This window comes from Melospiza georgiana, chromosome 17, assembly GCF_028018845.1.
Source record: "Melospiza georgiana isolate bMelGeo1 chromosome 17, bMelGeo1.pri, whole genome shotgun sequence".
Classification (NCBI taxonomy): domain Eukaryota; kingdom Metazoa; phylum Chordata; class Aves; order Passeriformes; family Passerellidae; genus Melospiza; species Melospiza georgiana.
The window spans coordinates 10,585,891-10,613,761 of record NC_080446.1 but is presented as its reverse complement, the minus strand read 5'-3'; the positions used below and the strand labels follow the sequence as shown (position 1 = coordinate 10,613,761).

General features: G+C 46.8%; 3 protein-coding genes across 3 annotated transcripts in view; all 3 read left to right on the top strand.

Moving 5' to 3' along the window:
* Positions 1-14,755, top strand: part of PPP1R16B (protein phosphatase 1 regulatory subunit 16B) — a 64,631-nt gene extending 49,876 nt beyond the window's left edge. Inside the window, exons 3-11 of the mRNA XM_058036396.1 lie at positions 674-744; positions 2,643-2,788; positions 4,286-4,389; positions 4,643-4,767; positions 6,494-6,619; positions 6,964-7,039; positions 7,409-7,538; positions 8,274-8,442; positions 9,001-14,755. Of these exons, the coding sequence (XP_057892379.1) occupies positions 674-744; positions 2,643-2,788; positions 4,286-4,389; positions 4,643-4,767; positions 6,494-6,619; positions 6,964-7,039; positions 7,409-7,538; positions 8,274-8,442; positions 9,001-9,516 (1,463 nt within the window). The 3' untranslated portion in view covers positions 9,517-14,755. The remainder of the gene's footprint in view (positions 1-673; positions 745-2,642; positions 2,789-4,285; positions 4,390-4,642; positions 4,768-6,493; positions 6,620-6,963; positions 7,040-7,408; positions 7,539-8,273; positions 8,443-9,000) is intronic.
* Positions 14,756-15,796: 1,041 nt separating this feature from the next.
* LOC131090816 (protein FAM83D-B-like) lies at positions 15,797-21,323 on the top strand. The gene is made up of 4 exons (XM_058036419.1): positions 15,797-16,249; positions 18,879-19,046; positions 19,506-19,630; positions 20,369-21,323. Exons 1-4 carry the CDS (start codon positions 15,800-15,802, stop codon positions 21,321-21,323), a joined length of 1,698 nt encoding a protein of 565 aa, XP_057892402.1. The 5' UTR covers positions 15,797-15,799.
* A 1,989-nt stretch (positions 21,324-23,312) lies between these two features.
* On the top strand, positions 23,313-27,712 carry LOC131090769 (protein FAM83D-B-like). The gene is made up of 4 exons (XM_058036347.1): positions 23,313-23,762; positions 24,693-24,860; positions 25,427-25,551; positions 25,774-27,712. The coding sequence occupies exons 1-4, from the start codon at positions 23,313-23,315 to the stop codon at positions 26,162-26,164; spliced, it is 1,134 nt and encodes a 377-aa protein (XP_057892330.1). The 3' UTR covers positions 26,165-27,712.
* The last annotated feature ends 159 nt before the right edge of the window (positions 27,713-27,871 follow it).

Sequence of the window (27,871 nt, the reverse complement as noted above, 5' to 3'; positions counted from 1 at the left end):
AGCAGTGTTGAATTTTAAGAGTTTCTGGTGTTGCTATTAATTTATGTCCTCTGCCAACCTTGTTGCTGTTGCCCTCTGCAAGTTTTTCACCCAGGGGCTAATGACTTTTCATGTGTTTCAGAAATTTGCATTTTAATGGAATAAATGTTACCCTTTCCCCCCAAAGCAGTGATTAGAAATGAAAGTCTCTGGGAAGCTTTCTCCAAACACGCAGCAGCTCAAGTGAAGTGTCCAGAGCAACCCTGGTGTATTCAATGTGCCAGGGCCCTGAATGCATGGATTACTTCTTGAGGCCAAGCCTCATCCCTCTCATGGTGGGAGGAATCTCTTCCATGGTTGTAATTCAGGACCCCAAAATCCCCTTTGGGCTCTCCTGGGCCACAGAGTGCAGAGGTTGAAGCACACAAAAAATGGAGACTGTGCCAGCACAACTGAAGGAAAATTGTAACTGTGAAAAGTCTCCTTTGGAAGGAAGTTGGGGGAAAATTGTGTGCTGGTGCTCTCTGCTGGATACAGCCAGGAAAGCTCTGCTCTCACTGCGGTGACAAGCCAGCACTGATGATTTCACACTGATGGTGTGAAATGCATTGCCTTGAACCTGTCCAGGGCTGGCTGGGAGCATGAGCTGTGGCAGGGGTGGCTGCTCTGACTCTCCTCTGTGCTTGCCTTGCAGTGTGTTACCTGCTGAAGAGCAACATCAGCCCCGACCTGTGCAATGAGGATGGGTTAACTGCGCTGCATCAGGTGAGCTCACACCTCCCTGCTGCCCCCTCAGCCAGCCTGGCCAGGAGTAACAGGGACACCTCTTAGATTTATTTTTTTCCCCCTCTGTTAAAGCAGTGAAACCTCACCATGTTGTGCTGGTGATCTGGTTTCTTGGGGAGCAAACTGAGATCAAATAATTTTCTTGTTATCCCAGAATTTATGCAGTGATAAGAATTCAGGGTCAGGGCTGGATTTCACATGTGAACAGCATTTCCCCCACTCTAATTTTTGTAGGACTGGGCTCTAAATTCTCATAAGAGATAAACACAAATTTAGAGGCCTTGGCAATCCATGAGTTTTGAAAGTGATTTAAATAAATGATGCACAAGATGCTTGAAGGACCCGCTGCTGCTCGCTGTAGGGACTTCCAAAGTCAGCATGAGATGGGAGTAGCTGGTCACCAGTGAAATACAGAGTTGCTATAGTGGTGTGTAGGTCTGTGGCCTTCCTTGGAGCCCCTGTGCTGTTTCCATAAGGGTTTTTCTATTCTTTCTCAGGCACGTGGGACTGGCTGTGCCTGGCAGCTGCCGCCCCCACTGCCTGTAACAACAGTGGCGTGGTTGTCACACCAGCACTCAGGGCTTTCTGGCCAGAGCTCCCTGCTCTGAATGCCCCCATTGACTTGGGATTTTGGATTATTGTGCCAGTTGCCTGCTCTCTTCAAAGCTGCATGAATGTTTGTTTAAAAATGCAAACCGGCTCCTGGAAGAACAAAAGGTGCCACCACCATCACCTCTCCTGAGAGATGTTGTCCTGCACTCAGAGAGACACTGACAGCCTCCTTGCTTTCCCAGCCAGGCTCTGAAGCCTGGAGAATCCCACCCTGCCCACTGAGAGGTTGTAAAGGTGCATTTGGGGGCTCTGATGGGAGCTTTGTATGCGCTGGAATTAACTGAATCCCTGAGCACAGAGAAGCCCCTCAGTGGGCACATTAGCATTCCTTCCAGTGAATGTGACTTCCTTCCACTTCTGTGATAACTTGGCTGTGTGACAGGCATGACTGTAACCCCACTTCCATGTACAAACAGTGAACAAAATAGAAATACCTGAAAGGTCCTTGTCACTCAGCTGCTGAAATGTTTGTTGTGTGTTGGAATTCAGCCCCGTTAGCAGCCTGTACTGTGTGCTGAGCTGTGTGTGTCTGCAGCAATGCACAGACCACAAACAGCCTTCTTGCACAAGAAAAAAATATTATTTTAATGTCTTTATCACATGCACATTCATGTCTAAAGGTGAACAAGAGGTGGATCAAAGAGCAAATTCCACCTTCACCAAAGGAAAGAGGTTGAGGCCCTTCTGGCCTGCTAGGCTATATTCTAAATGCAGGAAGGAAACTGCTTTTTTTCAGGAAGTGAAAAGTGCCCTGCAAAGTGCCCCATAATTCTGGGAATCCAATTTGTGCCTCTCAGATAACTGTGGCAGGTAGCGTGAGCTCCTGACAAGACTTTTGCTCATCACATGCCAGTGTGTAGGATTCTCCCTGAGAAAAGGGAATGTCAGCTTGTCAGCTCATCCCTTGGTATGTGGTTCTACTGGTTACATTGAATTTCTGCTGTGTTTGCTCTTGAATATGGAAGACTCAGTGGAATAGAAGCTGTGCACATGTTTGCTGTTATTCCCTGCTGGTTCTGCCAGAATAGGCCCTGGAAAATACCAGTGACCTTTTGGTCTGTCCAGTGTAGGTGTTTTGCCTTTTTGACCTGCTGGTGCTCAATTTGGTGTTTAACCCTGCTGGAGATGCTCCTTGCCAAGCAGTGCAGGATAAAATAGATCTCCATGTCCAGATGCCCTTTATTATTTTACAGCTGAGCAGAGGTGAACCCTCATGTTCCCAAAGTTTAAAAAACCCCAATGTTTCTGCATTTCTTCCTGCCCAGTGCTGCATAGACAACTATGAGGACATAGTGAAGCTCCTCCTCAGCCATGGGGCCAATGTCAATGCCAAGGACAACGAGCTGTGGACTCCACTGCATGCAGCAGCCACCTGTGGCCACATCAACCTGGTGAAGATCCTCATCCAGCAGTAGGTGGCTTTTGGTGTCTGTCCTTTCTGTGGGTCTCATTCTACCCACAGCCTCTGTGGATGGAAAATGAGGCTGTTTAGGACCTTGGGAGGTTGCAGCAGTGGTGGTGGTTCCCTGCTTTCAGGCTGCTCACGGGGGTCCTTCCTGCCTAGGGGAGAAGGGAGTGAAGGAGTGTCACAGACATCTTTTATGGAAAATCCTTTCCTTAGGATTTTTCCTCCTGAGAAGCTGAGAGGCCTCAGGAACAAAATGTAAACAATGGTTATCTGCTGCTGTGGAATGCAAGAGGTGCATCTGTGATTGGTCTCATGTGGTTGTTTCTAATTAATGGCCAATCACAGTCAGCTGGCTCTGACTGTCCGAGCCACAAACCTTTGTTATCATTCCTTCTCTTTCTATTCTTAGCCAGCCTTCTGATGAAACCCTTTCTTCTATTCTTTTAGTATAGTTTTAATATAATAAGTATCATAAAATAATAAATCAGCCTTCTGAATCATGGAGTCAGATCCTCGTCTCTTCTCTCATCCTAAGACCCTTGTGAACACCATCACAAAGGAGGAAGAGCAGAAAGGCCCAGGAGACAACAAAATCCTGGATGACTAGGCTCAGTTTTGTGAAGCTTCTGGAGGCTGGGCCAAAATGTGCCCCTTTTTGCCTGTATTCTAGTGTGTCTGTGGAACTGTGGTCACTGGGTGGGGTAGAAACAGGAGCAGCCAGCAGGATCTACTCTCAAGCTCCTAAACAGCACTTTCAGATCTTGCAGCCCCAGTCAAGCAGCCACTGGTGTAGGAGGGCAGCAGTGTGCCTGTGTCACTCAGACACCTGGGTGAACCTTGTGACCTCTCTCACTGGGTTTTAGTGATCATTAAACTTCCTGCAAGATTTGACCCCAGTGGTGACACAGGGTGCTTGACCAAGTCCCTAAAGCTCAAGTCTTGCCAGCAAGGAGGAGGAAACCAGGTGTGTTTTGAGCTGTTTCATGAGCACCTGTGGTTGTGCCTGTGTGTGGAGGCCTCTCCTCCCTTTCCCAGTGTTGGTGCTTTGGGAGTGTTAGCCTGCTGCTTCTTCCTCAGGGAGGGAGACTTCTCCCTGTGGTGCTGTCATCTGGGACATAAGCATTGAAAATTTGGCTCTTCTTTGGCTGTATAATGAAGGAGAGAAGAGGATGCAGTCAAGCATCCCTTGGAGGATGTTCCCACTTGGCTTAGGAAATTTTTGGAGGTTATAAAAATGGAGCAGATGTGGAACACAGGGTAGTACTGACTCAGGAAGGACGTGTAGTGTGCTGCCTTTCATCCAGTTCTGGAATTAATCTTCTCCACTCACAGCTCCCCAGCCTTGCTTCAAATCTTTCTTATCTCATACATACATTGGTGGCATTTGGGCAACTATCAAATCCCAGTTAGTTTTCCCTAAGCATTTATCCCAGAGTTTGGCACTGTCTGCTGCAGAATGTCTGAGGTCCTTGCTGGTGTAACTCAGTTTTCCCCTTGCAGTGGAGCAGACCTGTTGGCAGTCAATGCAGATGGCAACATGCCATATGACCTCTGTGAAGATGAGCCAACCCTGGATGTCATTGAGACTTGCATGGCCTATCAAGGTAAGGAGGCTGAGTTTATGTAAAATACAGAAATGGGTCAATGGGGTACTAAAAATTACCCTGTTTCTCAGCTCTGATTGGCCTCTGGAGAAAAGCAGAGAGCTGCTCCTGGCATAATTTCTTGGGGCCTGACTTTGGTTATTCTGATTCCTAAAAATCATGAGGGTGAAGGATGTGGGGGTCATATCAAGGATCCTAAATCTTATTTTACTCAACCTTTCCAACTGTCCTCTTTTAAATGGAATTTGAACAGGAATTACCCAGGAAAGGATCAATGAGATGCGAGCTGCTCCAGAGCAGGTCATGATCTGTGACATTCATGACATTCTTGCCACTGGCCAAGACCTGAACAGGACTGATGCCCAAGGTGCTACGCTGGTGAGTGAAACTGCAGAGGCTTCAGTTTTGCTTTCCTTCAGCCCAGGGGTTGTGAAACCTGCCCTGGAGCCGGAGCTGCACAAAATCAGCAGGTGCAAGTCACTGAGAGGAGAAGTCCCACAGAACATAACACATCTGCTGACCTGCAGGGAACTGGGCCTGGAAGGCCTCCCAGTAACCTCTTGCTTCTCATGGGCTGACTGGAATCCTGTGGGGGGGATGTGAGAGCCCTCTGGTTTTACCAGGAGCTGCTGGAGATTTCCTGCCTCCTTTCTGCTTTGTGTGGCTCTGGTTCTCACAGAGTTTCACTGTTTGTTCCCCCTGGTGGCACCTGGCCCTGGGCAGAGGTGGGCACCCAGGACAAGAGTGCAGCACAAAGCAAGCTGGCATCTCATTTGTCTGCACAGGGACTGGGAATTCTGAACTGTCCTAGTTCTTTTCACCCCAGAAATGTGTCTCTTAAATCATGTCTTACAGCAGTCCCAGATTAGGGAAAGTTCAGTAAGGTGGTTAAATGTACTGGGAATTTCATACAACCAGGGTCATTTAATGTTTGGGTCCAGACCTTACTGATTACAGGCACTTGGTTTGTGTGTTTGAGGGCCAGGCCATGGCAGTGCATTCCAGTTTCTTAATCTAAATGTCACCTTCACCACATACCAGAAGTGTAAGGGAAGGGCAGGCTCCCCTGAAGGTAAGCTTGGATGATTGAAGTCTTTATTGCAGCTTATTTTTTAACACACTTTTCCCTTTTACAAGGATTATAAACATGCATTTAAGCAGACCTCTGGGCTCCCCCTTTTGTTTCACCCCCAACTGATTCCTTATTAATTCATGTGGCCTCTAGAAAGTGGCATAACATTTATGTAGGAATTAATTGAGTTGCCAGAAAGCATCAGGATTTATTTCCAGATGAAGTTTTAACCCCGTGTGGTGGCATACTCATGAATTTTTTTTGAAAAGAAGCTTTGATTCTCTCATTTAGCACAACTGAAGTAGGAGGAGCTCTGAGTGGAGTTAATCCCTTCAGAGCAGTGCATGGGTCAATGTTTTGCTCAGAGATGCAACAGCAGACTGCAATTAAGAAAATCTTCAGACACATGAAGCTGGGGAACTGAAAGACACCATTATTGATTGTCTCCAAAGTGGTGGCTGTAGTTGGAAGCCAATATCTGAAAAATCATCCTCCCTTAAGTTAAAGTAGCCAAGGTTTAAAATGTTTTTGACTTTCAAATGGTGAAAATGATTACAGCGTGATTGGAAGTGCAATTGCACAGAGAGTCCTGACTAAAGTAGGCTGTAAATTTGATTCAAAAAAATTACATCCACAGCACTTCAGTGGGCAAGAGGAGATGTTCTTCTGGCATAGAGTGGATGATGTTCTGCATTGCAGGCTCGTGTTTTGATGGTGCTTTCCCTACAGATTGGAAAGCACTTAAAAGCCCCTGATTTAAAATGTGAATACATTATTTTTCTCATCCCTATATCTAAGTTATTCTAAGAACTGTTTAGCAATTTCCTCTCCAAACAGAATTACATGCAGGCAATACTGAGCTTTAATAACAGGAACAACCTGCTTTTGACCTGGTGCCATCTGCTCAGTGTGAAATGTGCTGCCTGTCCAGCTCTAGGCTCAAACATTATCCAAGAAAATCCCCTGAAACTCGATGTATAAAACCATTTGTGGTCCTTGCAGGCAGCTCACGCTCTGTCCCTTATCTCCTAGCTGCATATAGCTGCAGCCAATGGTTATCTGCATGCAGCTGAAGTGCTGCTTGACCAGGGGGCAAGCCTGGATGTGAAGGACTGGGATGGCTGGGAGCCTCTGCATGCTGCTGCTTTCTGGGGACAGGTAAGGATTTTGCTGTGTCACGTGTGAGGGTGGCATTTCTTCCTGCCTGGACAAACAGCGGAGTACTCTGCAAATGGAATAAATCTGAACTGGGGCTGGGCTCTCTGGACAGCATCAGAGGAGATCCCAAGGGCTCCAGAAAGAAGTGGTTGCTGAGAAATTTCAGGCAGAGCATGCCAGTGCAAGTGGATGGTGGGAACAGTGTTTAACATCACACACATACCAGAGTTATTTGAGGCAAGCTGAACCTGCCTCTCATCTTATTCCAACCTTTCACCTTTAGGGAGGAAAGGCTAAATTGCCTAAAATGACTCTATCAGCGTGGCTTTCTTTCCATTCTTTAGATGCAGATGGCTGAGTTGCTCGTGTCCCATGGGGCTAGTTTGAGTGCCAGGACATCTTTGGATGAGATGCCAATAGGTGAGTTTATGAAGCTTAAAGAAAGAAATGTTTAAGAAATGGCTGGAATCCTCACGTGGTGCTTTCAGAAGCATCAACATAAATTTTTAGGTATCCTCTTAGAAGCAAAGTTAAAGTTTCTTTAACTGGGACTGAAGTTTTGAAGCACCGCTTCACTACAGAAAATGCTTCTTCCTGCTCATAAAAAGAAGGAAGAAGGCATACCCAAGCACCAAGTCTTCCTGCTGTGTGTTTCCTCTCTTATCCCTTGTGCTTGGGAGCTGTTGTGTGCAGCCCTAAGACCTGGGTGTCTAACTAGGAAGGCACAATTAGTAACATGGCGTTAATGAGAGTATCTGACAAAGGGCTTGCTCTGTGTGTGTGCCATAGATCTGTGCGAAGAGGAGGAATTCAAAGTTCTGCTTCTGGAGCTGAAGCACAAGCACGATGTGATCATGAAGTCCCAGATGAGGCACAAATCCTCCCTGAGCCGCAGGACCTCCAGCACGGGCAGCCGGGGGTGAGTTCTGCTCTGCCCCGAGGGCACCTGGGCCCCTGGCCTGGCCACCCAGGGGTGTTCCCACCCTGGGGTCAGTGACCACAGCCCCTCTGTCCTTTCTGAGTGAAGGGCACTAGCTCACTTTGGTTGCTGAGAGCAGAGCTCCTTTGAAGAGTGGTTTTTTCACTAGGAAGAGGTGCTAATTCTTGCAGGGGGAAATGGTTTTGTGCTGGTGCGGTTTAAGAACTGCCCAGAGCACAGGACCAAATGGTGAGAATTTACCCTGTTAAACCACTGAAACTGGTTTTGGAAATCAGTGCTTCAAGTGGATTAACTTGAGCTTTTCAGTAGTATGTCACATGGCCAAGATGCAGTGCTGAGACACAGTTTGCAGAGGTCTTTGTGAGATGATTCTGGACACCAAAGCAGTCCTGCACACCACAAAGTTCCCTAAACAGCTCATGGGCCATTTCCTTCTACATTTACTCCACTGCTTGCAGAACAGATCCATAAGGTGACCTGTATGAACTCTAAAACAAATTTGCAGTGCCAGTTTAGAGCTCCTTAAAATTCCTCCCACCTTCATTATCCACCCCAGTGCTTTCACTTTGTGTGGGTGCCAGGAAGCTGAATCCACGTTCCATTCCAGAGGGAGAGGCTGTGAGGAGGAGGAGGAGGAGGTGAGAAGAGCTACAGGCTAAGAGGAAATGTCATGTCCTGCTCACAGCTTTGATGGCCCTTGTCCCTGTCCCGCAGGAAGGTGGTGAGGAGGGCCAGCCTCTCGGACAGGACAAACCTTTACAGGAAGGAGTGTGAGAAGGAGGCCATGGTGTGGCAGCAGCTGGGGGCAGCAGAAGAAGGAAGAAACTCGGCTCTCATTGGAGAAATTGGGGAGACTCGGTCTGACCAGGAGAATACAGACCCTGTAAGGAATCTCTTCTCTTTCATGGGAGCCACTGAGGAGGGCTGTGGTGCAGCTTCAGTCACTGTGGGTGGAAGGTGGCTGAAAAATTTGTAGACCTCATCCACGAGGTGTAAGCAAAAGACCAAATTCTCATTTGGTACAAACTGGGATGTCCCACTCAAGTGGAAAGCCTGTTTTGGATGTGCAGCTGCATCCATAGTTTTGAGATAAAAATGAACCAGGATGCTCCAAAAAAAAATAGTGTCTGCCATTCATTCTAAAGCCCACAAGCTGGTAAGCACAAAAGAATTGCAAACTTGCTTTGCACTGACTTGTTTTAAATGAAATTATTGTCATTTTATGTAGATAAGCATATTATTTTTGTGTGTGTGTGAGGCCTTCAGAGTTAAGCTTCCTGTTTGGGAAACAGTTCCTGGTTGGGGCTGCCAGCGTTAGTGGGGGAATTCAATGTTTGTCTGGTAGAAAGGCTGAGTGTGAGCAGACTTAGGAGGTTTTCACAGGGATGAACCCTGCTATGAGGAATGGTAGAAAATGCTCTTCCATGTCCCGTTGTTACAGAACTCAGTGCTGGAGAACTCCTCCCTCCTCCCGGAGCTGGCGAACAAAAGCACCCAGTGTGACACCGAGATCCCTCTGCAGAATGGACTGATGGCATCTGCCAGCCCTTACCAGTACACCTTTTCCAACGGGGACATTTGGAGCATGCACCCTGAGCCTGACAGCAACCCTGGGCACGTGCTGCCCTACAGCAGCCCCGGGCTGCCCGAGGCACCGCAGCTCTGGGGCACCTACAAGGAGCACAACCACCAAACGCTGTCGGAGCTGAAGAGGCAGCGAGCTGCAGCCAAGCTGCTCCAGCACCCCTTCCTCAGCACCCACTTCAGCACTGGCATGGCAGGAGTTGCTGAGAACGAGGCCAAGTCGCACTTAATGGAGTCCAGGACTTCCCCCTACAGCTCCAATGGGACCTCGGTGTATTACACAGTGTCCAGTGGGGATCCGCCCCTCCTGAAATTCAAAGCTCCCATGGAGGAAATGGAAGAGAAGGTGCATGGGTGCTGCAGGATTTCCTAGTCTGGTCTGTGTCTCACCCCAGAGGACAGGAGATGTGGGTTGGATCTATCACAGTTTGCATTTCAAAGGGAGAATTTGGTTATGGACATCCTGACTGTGGCAGCCTTGTTCATCTCAAATTGTACTTTGCCCTGCCAATTACTTCCATTGCAGCTGGATGAGTAATGCAGGTGGAGCAAGGCTCTTTAGGAGAGATGCACATCAATCTGATGTCAAAAGAGTCTCCTGAGTCTTGCTCCGTGAGGAAGAAGGTATGGAGTGCTGCCTCCCCATCCTTGGGAAGCCATGAGATGCCTTGGAACAAAGAAAGGATCTGAATTCAAATCTTTGTGTCTGAGCCTCTTGCTGTACGTCACTGAGCAGCTGGAAGGTGACAGTTCAGACCTGTGTTGTCACTCTTGGGGGATGCACATACCCAGCCCCCACATGAGGTTTGCAAGAGTGGACAGAACTGTTTTCCACACAGCTGGATCCAGCACTTCCTGGGCTGGAGCAACAAGCAAGCACAGATGCTGCACTTAGGAAGTTTGCAAGGTGTTACCTCCTTGCAGTGACAGCTCACCATCACAAACTGTGCTCTGGCTGGGTCCTGTTCTGCCCTGTCAGCTCGTCACTGCAGACTGCCATCAGGTTTGAAGCAGAACTTTTCCTGGAACAGGCTTCACTCAATAGGCTTTAAAACTGATGTTGCAATAAAGGGGCCCTGGCAATAGAATTTTACTGCAATAAAATACTGACAAAGGTCTATATTGGGATAAGTAATTTAAAAAACTTATTTGTACTATTTAGACTCTTAATTTGTTAAAACTGAAAAGACTTTTGTTGATCTCACTTTCCTATTGATTCTGTTTGTTTACTCTGTATGCTCAACACAGGTAGTAGGGGCAATATGCTTTGTGTTCTGATTTTTTTCTGGATTTCCAGAACCACAGGGCTCAGGAGGGATGGGAAGAAAAGGCTTGCCAACACTAACCCAGGAAGGCCATGAGAGCATTTCTAATCTCATAGATGTGAACAGCACTTGCATGAACCTGCAGTCTTTGGCTGAGAAATAACTGTGACCATTGCTGTGGTAGCTGAACGCTGCAGCAGGACAGGAGATGCTTTGTTCTGAAGCTGTCAGCAGTGGGTAGCAGCTGGCAGAGGAAGGTTTAAATGCCTCTGTGTCTGGGGGAGTTGCCTGACACTTAACAAAGCCTCTGTGCTGCGGAGCAGCTGCAGTGCCAGCACTGTCTTGGTGGAGTTCATGTGAGCTCTGACCAACACTGGCACGGGGTCACCTGGGGGTTTGGCACTGGCTTTACAGCAGGTTCAGGCTTTGTGTACCTGGGGGAGGTACCTGGGAGAGAAGAGTGTGGGCAGCTCTGAGGAACTGGCCACACTTCACTTGTGTCTCAGAAATAACTGTAAATCTCTAATTCCTCTGCACAGAGGGGCTGTCACACACCTAACTGTTTGCCTGCATGAATATGTGTCTTCTTGGGCAGCTTAAATTCCAAACTCTGAAGACATGAACCTGTTTGGGTCTCTGTAAGCCTCAGTGGATTAAATCCAGCTCACTTAGTTGTGCTTCAGCCAAGCAACAGCAAATGCACCTTCCATCCATTTTCCTTTTATCTGGCACCAGTTGGACACCAATATTCCCTTTCACGTGTACTCTCCCTCTGTGGGGATCCTCACAGCCTTAACTTTTTCTAGGCTATAAAAAGTTGACTGAGGCTTCCAATGACTGTTAAGTGCTACCCTCTGCCCCCCATCAAATCCCCCATTGTTGGGGCTGGATACATTCCCATGCAGGGCTCTGGGCTCCTCGAGGCAGCAGAGGTGGCTCTTGTGTGTCACCACTGTGCAAGTGACACCTTTGGACCATGAGGTACCAGGCTGACAATTCAGTGGTTTGAATTGTAAGATGGAATTCTCTTTCCTCTCCAGTTTCAGGTGCAAACTATAAAGGGGTAGCAGTTGATGTGGTTCACTCAAAACCCCAGTTCTGCTAAAGGCAGAGCTTGAAGCATTCAGAGAAGTTGGGCTCCCTCCATTGTTGAAACATAAGCTAATTATAGAACTAGGAAATGCTTCTTGTGCTTGACCTTAAGGGATTTTTGAAGTCATTCTCAAGTAGTAAGAGGATAATTTGGTAACTGGAAAGACTTTACTGTATCTGTATGTGGTTAACAGTGGATCTTCTGATTACCTTGAGTAAATTATTCTGGGATAACACCAAGTGTGGCCTGGCTATTATAGAGCAGGGGAGATGATTCTTTCAGGTGCCTCTCTTCTCCCATGGTGGTGAGATTTGTCTCCTCGCATCCATCCCGATGAGATTTCTGAACTCACTCTAACAAATTTTGGTGCCGCTATCTACTAGGTTGTATATGGTGCAAAATCTGGGCCCAGATGTTGCCTTCCCTCCCAGCAAAGGAGGAGTAGGGCCCTTTTCCTTCTTTCTCAGAGCAACTTTGTGCTAGCAAATCTATTGAACCCTGCCTAATTCCAAGGAAATGAAAAGGAGATTACTGAATGCAATAGTGTAAAGTAGTTTGAGGCTTCTTTTCACTGAGAGCTATTAATACATTAAAACTGCAGGAAACCAGTCCATTGTAGACAAACAGCTTTTTGGCTTCCATGGTATTTCACGTAAGTAAAACTCTGGGAACTCATCATCCTAGCTGTGAATCCAGTGGTGTCTGATCAAATGTAATCCATTCTTAACAAGACAGGAGAGTTATTAATGGCAAGAGGCAGTAATGGATAAATCTTGCAGGATGTATTTCACAGCCCTGCCAAGTATTTACCTGCCACTGGCTTTGGGCTGAAGCTGCACCAGGGTGTGAGCTGGAAGGCTGTTGAAGAATGGCCTGGGATTCATGCCTCTTGTGGTGACATTTGGGATATAATGGTCACTGCCTGTGCAGCACTGGCAGGGCTGTTGGTTGTAGGTCTGGGATGAGGGATTCTGTAAGGTGGATAATTAACTTGCTTCTGGTGGATTATTTTGTGGAGAAAAACAGACTTTTGGGGGAATAAAAAACACAGATTGTGTACATGGGCATTGTAGCAGCCTACCTCTAGGAATATCACTTTTCACTGTAAAATTTAGCAGTGTTACAACAATAGGGGGTTTGGTATCTGTGTGTTTTAAAGGCCGTCCCAGAGGAAAGCTCCGAGGTATAGAGCAGAGAGCACTTGGCTGTTTCATTGGATCTTAATATGGCTGAAAATCTGTAAAACCTAGAAATCATGTTGTGACTGGCATATCTTAGTTTATTAGAGGAGCATTTGAGGTTTTTATGATTTACTGAATGGTTTTAAGATCAATAAATATCTAATTACAGATTCAAGGCCAGATTAGAGTCCCAGTTCAGTTACCAGTGAGCCAAAGGTTGTAGTTGTTCATAGAGACTGTGCAAAGATCTGAGGATGTGAATGTACTGACAGGTCAGTTGCAGGCAGAGCTGCATGAGAATAACCCTTCCTTCTCCTCACATTTTCCTGTGGGCTGAATTTGTACTGTTTCCAGTGGTTGATGAGAGCAGCTTTACATTCCATGTAGAAAGAAATTTGTTGGTTGGAGAAAAAGGTGTCTTTCAAAACAATGTCTCTACTTTAGTGAGCTCAGCACTGAAATGTTAGATAAGGGCTTAAGTCCCATGGCTGGGATCTGTTTGAAATCAGACCTGGATCTGTGTTTCACGTACCACATGATGCGATTTCAGCCCACCTAATTTCACTTCTTTGGTGCTCCTGAATCTTAAAACCCTCCCAATTTTGGGAAGAACTGAGTCTAGCTGATGTGATTCTGTGCCATCCTGGAGGTGTGGTTGAAGAACCACCTGGATGAGGAACTCCTGGTAGGGAAGGAGAAGAGCATGGCAGGGCAATAGCAATAATGACTCAGTGCAATACTCAGTGGAGGCACTGAATTCTTGAGTTTATTGAGCAGGATCTTATTTCATGGGGTGAAATGACATTACAACTCCTGTCTAGTGTCTTTTTTTTTCAGTCTTGGAGCTCTGATTATCCCCATCATCCCTGCTGGAACTAAATCAGTTACCATAGAAAAGGGAATATCCTGAGAAAGCAATAGCACTGGTCTCCAGTGAGCCAGGGGTGAACTGTCTGTCTGTCTGCTGGAAGGTTTCTCCCTACACCTGGGTTATTTCTGTGCCTTATACTTGCTAAAGGTGACTTGTCTCTGGAAGGTTTGTGGTGACCATACAGTTCTTGCTGATCTTTAACTTGGAGACTTTTGCCAGGGAATAACAGTCCAGAGCATGCCAGATTGTGACATTATTATTTTTCTCTTTCAATTTCTCTCCTGAGTACCACTTCTCCCTTCCTAAATACACAGAAAGGAAATGCACAGGGGCTTCATTGTATCTTAACAAATCACATTGACTGCTTTGGTGTGTCAGTTCTCTACAGGAAGAATCCAGAACATGCTTGCAGCAGCAAGGTCTCACCTCTTACACCAGAACACATTTACATTTTTTGGTTTGTTTTGCTGTGCAACAGAACAGTTCTCCCTGGTTGTTCTTCACCTTTATTCTGTTTTCATGTTGGCCAAACTGCCAATGGACTTCTCAGTTCCCTCACACAATTCAAGTACCACTGGGCTCTCTGGGCAACATCTGCCATGGCACAGTTGTGACCTAGAACATTTTGCTGTATTTCAACCACGGAAGCTGTAGCAGAGGAGACTCTGCTCGAGATACCTGTTCCCAAAGCTACACCAATGCAATGATCTCCACCACAGCTGGAGGGGACACACGGGTTTTTAAACAGTGCAGATGCAGCCTTAGCATTGCCACCACCATGTCTTCAGCCTTTAGATTGCAGTGAGAGGTTGCAGGAGTGTGGATAAGCCTGGTACAGGACAGTAAGAGATGATGGCAAGCCTTCTGCAATAACTCGTAATTCCATTGATCAGTAGTAAAACATGTACAGATAAAACTTGATGAAATGTATTTTATGTGAAAAAAAAATAATGTAAGAACTGTATATTGTATTAGCAGCTTTGTGTATAAAATGGCATTTTGGCAATCAGAGTCTAATATATTTAAAACTTTTTTTAAAAAAGGATATTTGATATTGTATGGAATTGACTTTATTGCTACTGTAAGTATGAAGATGGTTTCTTAACATGTTGAAGCAATGCATAAAATCTTAAACTTTATGTAAAACTCATGCCAAAAGCGTATGTTTGACAGTATTAGCACCTGACTCAGTGTCTTTAATAGAGAGATTGAATTTTTTAATTTAAAAATTATATTAAATTTCTTTTAATAATACAAACATGCCACTGAGGGGTTTTTTGTTTGTTTGGTTGGTTGGTTGGTTAGTTGGTTGGTTGGTTTGTTGGTTTATATTGGTTTGAGTTTTGGCACTCTGTTAAATATCTCTGCCTCTCAGCTGTCTACAGCTAGGGGAGATCCAGAAGAGGAGATCTAGTCAGTGGGTGGGTGTAACTTTATTTCAGACGCAGAGCTCAGGAAGCATTTGGACAATGCTCTCAGTGCCATGGTGGCATTCTTGATGCTACCCTGTGCATGGCCGAAAATTGGACTTTGATGAGGCTTGGGGAGCCCTTCCAGCACAGAATATTCTGTGATTCTGCGAAGTGGCAGCAGTTGGAGCTGGAGACAAGCTGGACAGACAGCCAAACCTGTGCCTGCCTTCCATGGGAGCGTTCAAGGATTCAGGTTCAGCATTTGTTAGCACGCATCTGCACAGAGGGGCTTGATGCTGTTCAGGGCAAAAACTCCGCGATCTCTGCCGGTCCCCTGAAGGGCAGCAGGGCTCGGGCAGGGCTGTCCCCGGCCGGGAGCTCCATTGAAGGGCAGCGGGGCTCGGGTAGGTCTGTCCTGGCTCCATTGAATGGCAGCCAGGCGGTCCCCAACCGGGATCTCCACTGAAGGGCAGGTGGGCCGTCCCCAGCCGGCATCTCCATGGAGGGCAGCAGGGCCGTCCCAGCCGGGATCTCCATGGAAGGGCAGCAGGGCCGTCCCCAACCGGGATCTCCATGGAAGGGCAGCAGGGCCGTCCCCGCCCGGGAGCTCCTTTAAAGGGCAGGAGGGCTCTGGCAGAGCAGTCCCGATTCAATCGCAGGGCAGCAGGGCTGTCCCAGCCGGGATCCCGTCCCGGTCCCGCCCGGCGGAGGCGGTGCCCTCCTGTCGGAGCCAACGGCGGCGCGGGGCGGGGAAGGCTCCTGCAGCGGCGGCCGCGCTGTTTGGATTCAAACTCTGCACAGAGCGATCCCGGCGGGCTCGGAGCCGCTCCGGCCATGGCCAACGCGTCGCAGTGCCTGGAGGAGGGCTCGGGGCGCTGGCCGCCGCCGGCCGGGCCGTACAGCGAGGCGCAGCGGCTGGCGCTGGAGGAGCTGGTGGCGGGCGGCCCCGAGGCGCTGCGCGCTTTCCTGCGGCGGGAGCAGCTGCCGCCCTTCCTGTCGGAGCCCGAGGTGCAGGACATCGCTCGGGCCGCGCTGCCGCCCGCCGCGGGCCCGGAGCCGGCGGCCGAGCCGTCGGCCGGAGCCTCGCTGGACGCCTCGTCGCTCACCTACTTCCCCGAGCGCTCGGAGCTGGAGCCGCCCGCGCTGGAGCTGGGCTGGCCGGGCTTCGCCAGCGGCGCCTTCCGCGGGCTCACGCGGGTGGAGGCGCATTTCCAGCCCGGCTGCGGGGACAGCATCTACGGCTGCAAGGAGGCGGTGCGGCGCCAGATCCGCTCCGCCCGGCAGGTCAGTGAGCGAGTGCCCGAGGAGCTCCCTTCCTTGCCCTGCCCTGTCCGGGGTCCCTCTCCCCTGGTCTGCGAGCGCATCAAGAATCGGCACCGCTGCGCGTCGCCATGGGACACCCGACAAAACCAAGTGGCTTTAAAGCCCTTGTCGAGCAGACAGTGCCGCTAAGGAGGACAAGCTCGAAAATACAGAAAAAGTGCCCAACTCTGTTTGCTGCATCTGCGAGCCCTCCCTTTTCCCGGTGTTCTGGATGATGCGCCAGAGCTCCCCGTCCCGCAGCGCTGCTGCCCTGGCCAGCACAGCCGCTGGATCCAGCTGACCCTGCTTTCACTGGGAGCAGAAGTTATCCTGTTCAGGGTTCCCCACTGATGTTTTCTGCCAGGCAGGTGCGCTTGCAGAAACATCCTACTGCCGTTTAAAGGGTGTGACACAGAATAAGCCTCTTCTATAAGAGAAGGTTACCTATAGACATAACACCTATGATTGTAACACCTATAGATATAACACCTGTGATTGTATTTTCCTTCCTTAGCTCACTAAGTGACCTACAGAACTGCTTTTGACAGGACTTTCTCCCCACAGGAGTGAACGCTTTTGTTCTGATGCACAGTATGGCTTGAAAACCACGTGGCGTAGGAATTTGTAGCTGTTCCCCGTAGCTCATTGCATTCCCGGAGTTTATAGCCTCCAACAGTAATCCCAGCTGGGAACCACCCTTCTCCTTAGCAGCCATTCCATTGGCTCAGCTAGAATTTAAATGTGTAGCTTCCTTTTTGGGTGGCCAGATGAAGCAACCCCTGTCTCTTTGTGTAACGTGCACGGCACACCCTGAATCAACAACCGAGCTCAGTCTCTACTCCCCTGCGAGGGCAGGAGCTTAGGGCGTGTGAGGATGACATGAACGACGGGCTCCGTGCCAGAAACGGTCCCCGAGGAAGCTGTGTTCTCAAACAATCCCTACAGGTACATGAGACCAGTCTGGCAACTCGAGTAAACACCATAAAGGCATTTATTCCCCTCAAAAGCTGTACTTGTTTGTAATATTGCTCTTGCAGCATCCTGTCAAACACCTTCCCTCACTCTGAGCCAAGAGCAAGGCAAGCTGCTCCTGCCCTGTTTGTGGCTGTGCCTGATCCAGGGAGAGTTTTTGTGGACATAAATGGGCATTTTTGACACACTAAGATTTACTGAATGTCAGATTCTGTGTGATACTTCTCAATAATTTCTGAGTTCCTCAAGTTAATGTGAAGACTGGGAAAACTTCAGATGCTGCATAATTTCTTCCTTAATTAATGCACTCAAATGCAGTTAGTTCAAGTGAGTGCTGTGATCTCGTCCTTGTTATCCTGAATGGATGACTAGAGAAAAGGGTTTTCTCTCTTTCCTCTAAACGTTTTGGGCAAAACTGTGTTTCTTTTTCAGCTGCTAATTCTGGGACTAGAACTCATACATGCTAGGAATTGAAGTGTGCTGTCATATGAAGGCATCAGTGTTCCCAAGGGTTTTGTGTGAATTGTTGTGGGTTCAGGGGTGGTTTTCTCACTTGTCTGGTCTTGTCAAAAGCATCTTATTGGTTTTTAATCTTCTTCAACACTTCGACAAGTGATTGGGTGGCAAGAAACTCAGGACACACACAAGAAGCACCAACATAAAGTAACTTTATCTAGAAATACCCATGTGCTTGTGCATGTTACATGTCAGAACTCAGCCAAACAGAACCAGTCCCTTAGGGAGCAGGACAGAGGTGGGAATGCAGAGCTCAGCCTGTTCCTGTGGGAAAGGTTTCCTGTGAGTACAGGCTGTGCCACACACAGAGCAGCTCTGTTGCGTGCTTATACACCTTGGGTGTGCTGCAGCAGCCTCCATCTGATAAGGGCAGGTGCCAGGTACCCACAGTGGTTGTATTGTCATTGGTCTTTATGCTGGTTTAATATAAAAATAGAAAATTCAGTCATAAAGTGGAATTTTTTATGCCTTTGTGTCCCTACATAGAAGTGGTTTGGAAGGGTGAGAGCTCAAGCACCGAATCAGTGTAGTGCGTGAGGTGGCTCTGAATTAGCTGGAGAGATGGTTCATACATGTGATATTCCCATCTTAGGATTTGCCTTTTTGAAAGAACTGTTGGGTCAGTGGAGGGATTTCCTGTGAAGGTAAGGGACAGAAACTCAGCAAGAATATAGAAACCAGGAAGAGTCTGGAAATCAGCTGGGGTTTGTGAGCTCTGACAGCAGGGAGGCCATTCGAGCTAATTCTCCTGGAGCTGCTTGAAACACGGGGAGAACAGGTGTGGAGATGGTTTGTCTGGAGATTTGTCAGATTCTGCTGTGACAGCTTCCCCAGTCTGGCCACACTACAGGGGGTTGTGTAGCAAAGGAGAATGTGAAAGTGTACAAAAGCAGCAGACAGAGGAAAAACCTCTTCAGTCCTATGCTTTGCATGCTGGGGCACAATGAATTTACAGGAGTGTTGTGGGAATATAGAAATCTTTTAGAGCTTGCTAGAGCCTGTGTAAATGGACAAGGAAATGTGCATGAGGCTCTGATGATAACAGCAGGAGAAAATGGCTGGGGGAGGCAGTGGTCTTGTGTAAAATAAATCCCTTGAGTGAGTGGTGTGGCTTTCCTTGCAGGTGATTGCCCTTGTGATGGATTCCTTCACAGACATTGAGATCTTCAGTGACCTTCAGGATGCCTACAACAACCGCCAAGTTCCTGTCTACATCCTTCTTGACCAGGACTTTGTACCCCATTTCTTAGAAATGTGCAACAATTTGGGAGTTAGTCCTGAGCAGGAAAGTGTAAGTACTGAATTGGGATTGGTGTGGTTTGTTTTTATTTTTGTGGTACAGTTCATGCATGTCAAAGAAACTTTTCTATAAAGCATCAGACTGCCTTGAAAGGCTAAATCAACCTGTCTTATGTAGGAGGTACAACCATGATGTGCACCAGTCCCATGAGCTGTGTGCACTGGGATCCCTGTCCTGAGGATGCAGCAATTTTCAGGGATTGAATTTTGCAATGTTTAAATAGCTTTATTCTTTGGCTCAAAGAACTGCTTGCTAAGCAAAACAGAAACGTGGGAAGCTGAAGGGTGGCACAGCTCTGGTACCATCTGCTTTCTTTCCTAATACTTTCTTTTAAAAGGGTTTGGATCTTCCATACTGTGCTCAGCTGCTTTTAAGTAGAATTGCTAATCAAAAGTTTTTGGAAGTTAACTTAAATTTGATGTCACTTTTTTCCTTTCTTTTCTGAACCAGATGATGAGAGTTCGAAGTCTCACAGGGAGCACGTACTACATGAGGTCAGGTGCCAAAATTGTTGGGAAAGCCAAGGAGAAGTTCATGTTAATTGATGGCATTAGAGTGGCAACAGGCTCCTACAGGCAAGTATTGGGGCCTGCTGGTGCCCAGTGAAGCTGTAGAAATGGGGATTTGCTGCAAAAAGATATATTAACTTTGCTGTTTGCCCTGTGTTAATGAGTGCCAATGGCACATGGACTAGCTGAGTCCAAGTGGGGCTGACACAAATCTGAAAACACCTTTGGAAAACTGATTTACTCAACTTGTTGCTAGCAGAGAGCTTGGCCATGGCTAAATAAGAGTTATTCCTGCATAAATGAATAGTCTGTTGACTTCATACCTTATAGTCACTGACATATTTTATGAAAAATCATTTCCTTAGGATCTTTCCTCCTGAGAAGCTGAGAGGCTTCAGGAACAAAATGTAAACAATGGTTATCTGCTGCTGTGGAATGCAACAGGTGCATCTGTGATTGGTCTCATGTAATTGTTTCTAATTAATGGCCAGTCACAGTCAGCTCTCTCAGATTCTCTGTCCAAGCCACAAACCTTTGTTATCATTCTTTCTTTTTCTATTCTTAGCCAGCCTCCTGATGAAATCCTTCTATTCTTTTAGTATAGTTTTAATGTAATATATATCATAAAATAATAAATCAGCCTTCTGAAACACGGAGTCAAATCCTCATCTCTTCCCTCATCCTCGGACCCCTGTGAACACCGTCACACCTTATCTTCATTTTTTAAGCTGAGTCTTGCTGTCCGTAGCTGCACTGTTGAAATGCACTGGAGATTAACTGTGAATCTTGGTTTGTTTTCAACAGTTTCACATGGTCTGATGGAAGGCTGAACAGCAGCAACTTGCTGGTGCTGTCAGGTCAAGTGGTGGAACACTTTGACCTCCAGTTCAGGATTCTTTATGCCCAGTCGCTGCCCATCAGCCCAAAGCGACCGTCCAGCTGCAGGAACAGTGGCATGTTTGATCACCTGCCGACCAGAACAGAATCCTCCAAAGAATATACTGTGGAAGGCAACTTGAGAGCAGCATTTGCCAGACTGTCTAGCACACCAAAGAAATTGCTGGAAAAAGCAGATCAAACTGAATATACTCCTGCAGGAAAGCTTTGCAACCTGCAGCTTTCTTGCCTGTGTGAAGAGGAGTCTTTCAGCAATCAAGTGGGCACAGTGGAACAGAGAAGTGCATCAACTCAAACTGGTCCTTGGGAAGAGGTGGCAGCTGTGACCAAATGCAATGCAGCCACTCAGGCCAGCACTGCCACAGCAGACACTAGCACTCAGGCTTCTGTCACAGCCAGAGTGACAGGCACTCAGACATCCATTTTGCTGAAGACTGCAGTGACACAGACAAAGGAAGAGGAGAGCACAGAAACACCTCTCCTTCCCAGAAAGTTTTCAAGAGAAGAGTATTTTCTGCCTGCAAAGGCCGTATCTGGTTCTAGTCTGCAATCCTTGTCTTCATCATCATCCCAGTGCTCTCTTGCAAGCTCTACAGGCTCAATATCCTCTCTCCGCTCCTTTGACTATTCCAGTAGTCACAGGGCACAATATTTCCAAAAACTGCACAAAGAGAGGCAGTTCCACTACTCGACCATCAGGTCGAAGCTGAGCCACATGGTGGCCATCCTGTCCCGGCGGGGCCGTGTCCCTGCCACCTACCTGAGCCAGGTCCCTGCCGGGGCCAGCCTGAAGCAGAGGCGCGACATCAGCGCCAGCCTGCACAGCCTGCGCCACGCCTCGCTCTACTCCCTCAATAAATGATCCTGCCCTGACCACACACCACACAAACCCCAGGCTCAAGTTGCTGTCACTTTGTACCTAAGCTTCTTCCACTTCCGTCCAGCACTTTTATTTCTATGATACTTTTTTAATGCACCACTCTCCAGCACTTTGTTTTTATCCTATGCAATGGAAGTGATGAAAAAGAGACATTATGTAGTAACAACTTGGAGGTTCCTCTTGTATGCATTAGTGGTGAAGATCATTTTTATTCTGGGTATTTAACCTCAAAACTGACCTTACTACTACTTTCCAGGATTGCTAATGCCTTAGTTTTAATTTATGTAAACTTGGAAAAATCTGAGTCACACTGACCTTGTTCAGAGTAGCTATGGAGATCTATCTTATATCAAGGAATTATATTGTATCAAGGAATTCTCAATCTTTTTTTCCAATACTGACTTTTATTTCTACTTTATCTTTGACAGGAGAGGAATCAGCTTTTACAAAGAGCCATAAAGCTGATTTTATTCTAACTCCTGTGATATATATGTTACTCTTCCACTAAAGTTGCAAAGAGTGTTGAAACAGTTGCAGGTTATCTTCAACTGTATTATATTTGTTTATGCCGTCTGAAACAGAATGAGCTAACTAGCCCTTTAGTGTCATCATGCTCTGGTGCCTTTGTTTAGAGATATATAAATATATATGTGTGTGTGTGTGTGCTTCCTGCTTTGCAGTGTGCTCCAAGGTGAGACAATCTCTGAGGGCAAGTGACAAATCCTCTGTTCAAAAGTCAACTGACAAATACACTACAGAATGTTATGGATTATGTTGGGTAATGTTAATTTACAAATAACTGTAGGAGTTAAATAAACATTTTTCTCTATTTAACTTTGCTATCTGAAATACTCTTTCCTGCTCTATTATTTTTCTACTACTAACTCAGTTTGAGGAGCTAAAGTGCCACTGTAGTTTTTGAAGATACTTCCAATATTGGGTGACCTGAGGTTTGGTTGCTTTGCAAAGCCTTTATCTGTTTGCAGATTTCTGTGCATGTCTGTGCTTGCTGGGTCTCTTACCTGAGCAATGTGTGCAGTCTCTCCTTGAGATCTGGCCTGTTTTTCTTTAAACCTGCCTCTCAGTACTTCAGTGACCAACCACACTGAATTCTGTCGAATCAAACTAGAGTCTGAGTTATGTATCTTTTTATTCAGGGCATGTATGTCCAGTAGATGGCACATTTCAGCTGTTGGCTTGAATACTGAATGAATGAATGAATAGAAATATCCATAACTCAAAAAGGCTGCAAGTGTTGAGAGTAACTAACTTTGGCATTTCTGTCTGAAATCTCTAAGGTCAACGAGGCTTAGCTACTTTTATTGCTTCGATTTCTAAGCAGCCACTCCACTAAAGCTGGAGGTAGGGAAAAAAGTTCTGTCTGCACTTGTTCAAAATGATAAGGTACTTTATTGCTTGATTTGTGGATCTGGAACACTGGCACCAAACCAAGCTGCAGAGAGAGAGCCAAGATTACACCTTCAAAGCCAATATCGAGTTGTATTTTTAAGAGCCCAAGTCCTGCAGTTCTTGAATGTATGTAAAATTACCTTGTTTGTTCTATGTGCTTTTAAACTTTATTATACCGTGCTGCTGTTAAGGTACTCTAACAGGAACAAGAAACAGTTTACAAATAAACTCCTTTTTGCCTTGGGGGCTTTCACCTGATCATCGCTGAGCTTTGCTTTCTGTTTATTTGGCATTTTAAATCGGGGTCACTAAGTCACTTCGTCGCCGCTTGGTCCTTTCCGGCTGGGGCCATTTGCCCTCTCCAACTTTTGGAGCAGCCTTTTGATGCGGGCTGGGCAGCAGCACCAGGGCAGGGCTGATCCTTCCTCCTTCGAGGCTGGCGCTTCCCTGGGCGTGGGGAAGGCTGCGGGCTGTGCCACCCGTGACTGTGCCGTGGGCGAGCGGAGCCGGGCGGGGAAGGAGCGCTATAAAGAGCCGGGGCAGCGGCGGGGCGCTCCGGCCATGGCCAACGCGTCGCAGTGCCTGGAGGAGGGCTCGGGGCGCTGGCCGCCGCCGGCCGGGCCGTACAGCGAGGCGCAGCGGCTGGCGCTGGAGGAGCTGGTGGCGGGCGGCCCCGAGGCGCTGCGCGCTTTCCTGCGGCGGGAGCAGCTGCCGCCCTTCCTGTCGGAGCCCGAGGTGCAGGACATCGCTCGGGCCGCGCTGCCGCCCGCCGCGGGCCCGGAGCCGGCGGCCGAGCCGGCGGCCGGAGCCTCGCTGGACGCCTCGTCGCTCACCTACTTCCCCGAGCGCTCGGAGCTGGAGCCGCCCGCGCTGGAGCTGGGCTGGCCGGGCTTCGCCAGCGGCGCCTTCCGCGGGCTCACGCGGGTGGAGGCGCATTTCCAGCCCGGCTGCGGGGACAGCATCTACGGCTGCAAGGAGGCGGTGCGGCGCCAGATCCGCTCCGCCCGGCAGGTCAGTGAGCGAGCGAGCGAGCGAGTGAATGACTGACTGACGACTGACTGACTGACTGAGTGCCCGCGGAGCGCCCGCTCCCGCTGTGCGGCTTCCCGGGGCCGCCACGTCCTTCTCCGCTTTCTCTTACTTACATACCCTTCCGTTTTAAAATACTCTCCTGTTTCGTATTGCTTTATGTCTTTTCCATCATCTTTTGTAGTTATTTTTAAATCAGGTTCATCATTTGCCGGCTTTCTCTCCCCCCCCATTCTGCTGAATGGGCTCTCTGGGTGCCGCTGAGTTCTCTCGGAGTTGGCACCCGTGAGCGATAAATCCGGAGTGCCCATTCCCGGCTCGCTTCCCCATCCTGCAGAGGACCCACGGCAAATCCTGGGGTTCAGTCCATGGGGGAGATCTGCGGGGGTAGGAGCTGGCTCTCAAAGGATGTTTTATTCAGATCTTGACTTGAAATATGAGAATCTGAATAGTGAGGTGAAGATGAACCTGACGTTTATCTCAAACAGAGAGCTGGGATATAAACAGCAGTCAGACGCTGGTGGTTTTGGGTTTTCTTGCTGTTTCTTTTTATACTTGAAAAGTTGGAAGATGGGAAAACTGTAGTATTGGAAGTAAGCTCAACTTTTTCTTCTGGCAATGCTTTTGAGGAAAAGACATTTGTTCTTTTGAAAAAAGGAAAGAAAAAAAGAAAAAGACCTCTCCTGCTTAGGAAGAGATCAAATTTGCCTAACATAGGGCAAAACCAAGCTTCTAGCTCTATCTCAGGGTGAGGAAGAATACTCTTTATCACAGAAGACTATGCCATGTTCCAATACCACATGAAAAAAAGGCAGGGGGGAGCATTTAATTTGAAACTCAAATTTCTCATGTGCTATCTCCTTTACAATGCTGTGGACACAGCCTAATGGTTTCTTCTGAAACTCTTTTCAGATGATTGCCCTGGTTATGGATTCCTTCACAGACACTGATATCTTCACAGACATCTTGGAAGCCTGTAGCCAACGGCAAGTTAAAGTGTATATCCTTCTAGATCAGTCTTCATTTTCCCACTTTCTAAAAATGTGCAAGGATCTGGGAGTTGACCTTGAGCAGGAAAAGGTGAGCTTTGTCATATTTATAGGGGTAGGGAACTGATCATCTTATGCCTGTAATCTTTAAGATGTGAAGAAATTATTATACTTGCTGCCACAACTTAAAATGGGTGTTATGTAGCTCCAGCTTGATCTTGGAAGATTTAACTATTCCTACATAAGATAGTAATTAATAGAAAATCTGAAACCTTAGTAATTGGATGTTACAGCTGCTTTCTGAGTACAAATACTAATTGAAAGTTCAAGGAAATGCTGGAGGAATGTCCAGTTCCTAAAGCATGACTGGAGTTGCTTGGGCTTGTTGAGACTTTGAAGGCTGAGGGAGAAGCAGGTTCTCAGGAGTCTGTGGAATTTGGATCCTGATGATTTGGTGACAGGAATTTTCACAGTCCCATTCTGCACAGTCAGTTTATGGGTTTGCCCCTTAATGTCACCTCTGCCTACAAAATCCTCACTTTGTTCCCTGTGGGTGACTCTTGTGCCAGTTCATCAGGGATGGTTGTTGCTGTGTTACTCCTTTAATGCAATAGTTGAAATTTGCAGTGCACCTGACTCTTGCTGTGTCATTAACAGTTGATGAGGGTTCGGATTATCACGGGGAGCACGTACTGCACCAGGTCAGGCACCAAAATCATTGGAAAAGTCCGTGAAAAGTTCATGTTGATTGATGGCATTAGAGTGACCACAGGCTCCTACAGGCAAGTGCCAATCTCTTTCTCTTGCTTTACATGATTTCTCTGCATAGAAAGGAAAACTGATCAGATTTTATGACCAACATTTATCCTTAAAAGAGCCCACTGCTCATCAGTTGGGTTGTAAAAACAACATAACTAAATGTGGTGAAGGGGAATTTCCAGTGAATACTTTCTTTATTGATTATTTTGAATTAACTCATCATTTTCTCACTCTTCCTTTGCTAGTTTTACGTGGACAGATGGGAAGCTGAACAGCAGTAACATTTTGATCCTGTCAGGCCCAGCAGTTGCACACTTTGACCTGGAATTTCGGATTCTTCATTCAAGGTCAAAGCCTATCAACCTCCAAGAGTTTTCCAGCTGCAAGAAGAACAGGGTGTGGGACCAGCTGTTCAGGATAACAGTGGCTTCCAGAGACATGACCAGGGAACACTTGCTGAGAATGGAATTTTTGTATCTGAGAGCATTTGTAGGAGAGCTGAAGAGGAAGAGGAGCTGGCTGCACGCCTCCAGGGAGGCAGTGTACAGCCCAAATAACACACTGCACACCTCTCCCCCGCTGACTAAGAGGAATGGCTCCCTGGTTATGAGGCCACACTGGATCATAGAGAGATGAACTGCATGTCCATGCAGAGCAAGCAGCACCACCTCAGGAACCACGTCTGTCCATCCCTGCCCAGCACTGTCCTGCAGTGTGTTTGTGAGGGCAGCTGGGAAAGAAACCTCAGACTGACAGAAAGTGAAACTGGAATTGTGGCTTTGTTTGAAGAATATTATACAGCCATTATTGACTTCTACTATTCTGTTAAATTTTCATTTCTCAACCTGTTCGTGCATGTTTTAAGCTGATGGGTTGGCAGTGTCATAGCTCAGTAGCTCAACCCTTTTTTGTTTTTTGTTAAGAAATCTAGGTATTGAAATTCATATTGCTTGAAAGTCAGTTCCAAGATGAAAGCAGGCTCTGAAATCAGCCTTGGTCTTGTAGAAACTCTCCACCAACTGGTTCATGATACAAACCAGGAGTAATCCTAATCTAGAAGCCAGTAGGTCTGTACCACACTATTACTTGTCAAATGTTACATTTTCTTCATACAAAGCTATGCTGGCAGGCAAAATGAGCTAATGTGTCAGCAAACAAGGCTTTAGTGTGACTGAATTTCAAATGGCCTTTGTATTAGACCGGTTGGATTGCTGGGCATCATGCAATAAATGTGTGAGGGATAATATTCTAAAGGACCCCCCATGTTTGTAGGAGAGCCAAATGAGAACAACTCCTTGGCATTATCAGACAGACTTTTTGTTATCTTTGTGGCTGCTGCTGCTGCCTGGTTTAGTGGAAAAAGCTGAGTAGATCTGAAATCTGTGAAGCTGCTGCCTCTTCACAGAAGTCCTTATTTCACCAGAAATGCAAAGACACAGAAGTCAGTGTCAGAACCATTTTTAAGGTGTCTTGGAAGCTCAATTTTTTATTATTATTTTTTAATCCATTCATTTCTGGAGGGAAAAAATCACCCTCAAATGAATAAGCTATCCTCCCAAACAGCTGCACATTGAGGCACTGAAGTTCCAGCAGCCTGCCAGTGCAGATACTCATTAGCCAAAACAATGTTTATCATTTCTCAATTGTTCTTGTGGCTCTTCTACTGCAAAATACTCAGATATGTGCTTGTGTGAGTGTCTTGTGGGTTCTGGGCTTCAGAGGGGAAGGTTAAAACCTGGCAGAGGAATTTCAGCTAAACAGCAGCAAGGTGACATTAAACGGGACAGATGGAGCTTACAAAAATGTACATTGCAAAAATGTACATTGCAGAAATGTACTGATTAGTATGCAGCTAATCTGGGCCCTCTTTCTTCTGCTCTGACAATCATGGAAATGTAATCATTCAGGCTCTCCTAATCTGTAAATATTCAATAGCTCATAGCTTTGTACTATTAACTTCCATCCAGATGTAAAGAAACTTGAAATATGTATTTTTATTCTTAGCTATATTTTCCATAAAGGCAAACCCCATACAATGTTGAACTCTATGCAAAATACTCTTTGTGCAGTCTTATTTTCATAATAATTATCTGTATATATTTTCTCAAGCATAACTTCTCCACTTTGTTATTCATCTCATTACTTTAATAGGCAGCTCTTTCCACGTGGGATTTTTTCTCAACGATTACTAATATATTGATGATACAAAATACTGTGAGTTGTGTTTATTTTTGATAGTGTGGACTTAATATCAAAAGTGCATTGAAACATACTTAGAACCTTAAAGAACATCATAATTATAACTTAATAACCTCTTTTACGTGTGGTTACTCAGCATAACAA

Coding starts and splice junctions, on each gene's coding strand:
- LOC131090816 (XM_058036419.1), top strand. CDS start 15,800: ATGGCCAACGCGTCGCAGTGCCTGGAGGAGGGCTCGGGGCGCTGGCCG. Junction 16,250..18,878: donor AGATCCGCTCCGCCCGGCAG/GTCAGTGAGCGA, acceptor CTTTCCTTGCAG/GTGATTGCCCTTGTGATGGA. Junction 19,631..20,368: donor GTGGCAACAGGCTCCTACAG/GCAAGTATTGGG, acceptor TGTTTTCAACAG/TTTCACATGGTCTGATGGAA.
- LOC131090769 (XM_058036347.1), top strand. CDS start 23,313: ATGGCCAACGCGTCGCAGTGCCTGGAGGAGGGCTCGGGGCGCTGGCCG. Junction 23,763..24,692: donor AGATCCGCTCCGCCCGGCAG/GTCAGTGAGCGA, acceptor AACTCTTTTCAG/ATGATTGCCCTGGTTATGGA. Junction 25,552..25,773: donor GTGACCACAGGCTCCTACAG/GCAAGTGCCAAT, acceptor TTCCTTTGCTAG/TTTTACGTGGACAGATGGGA.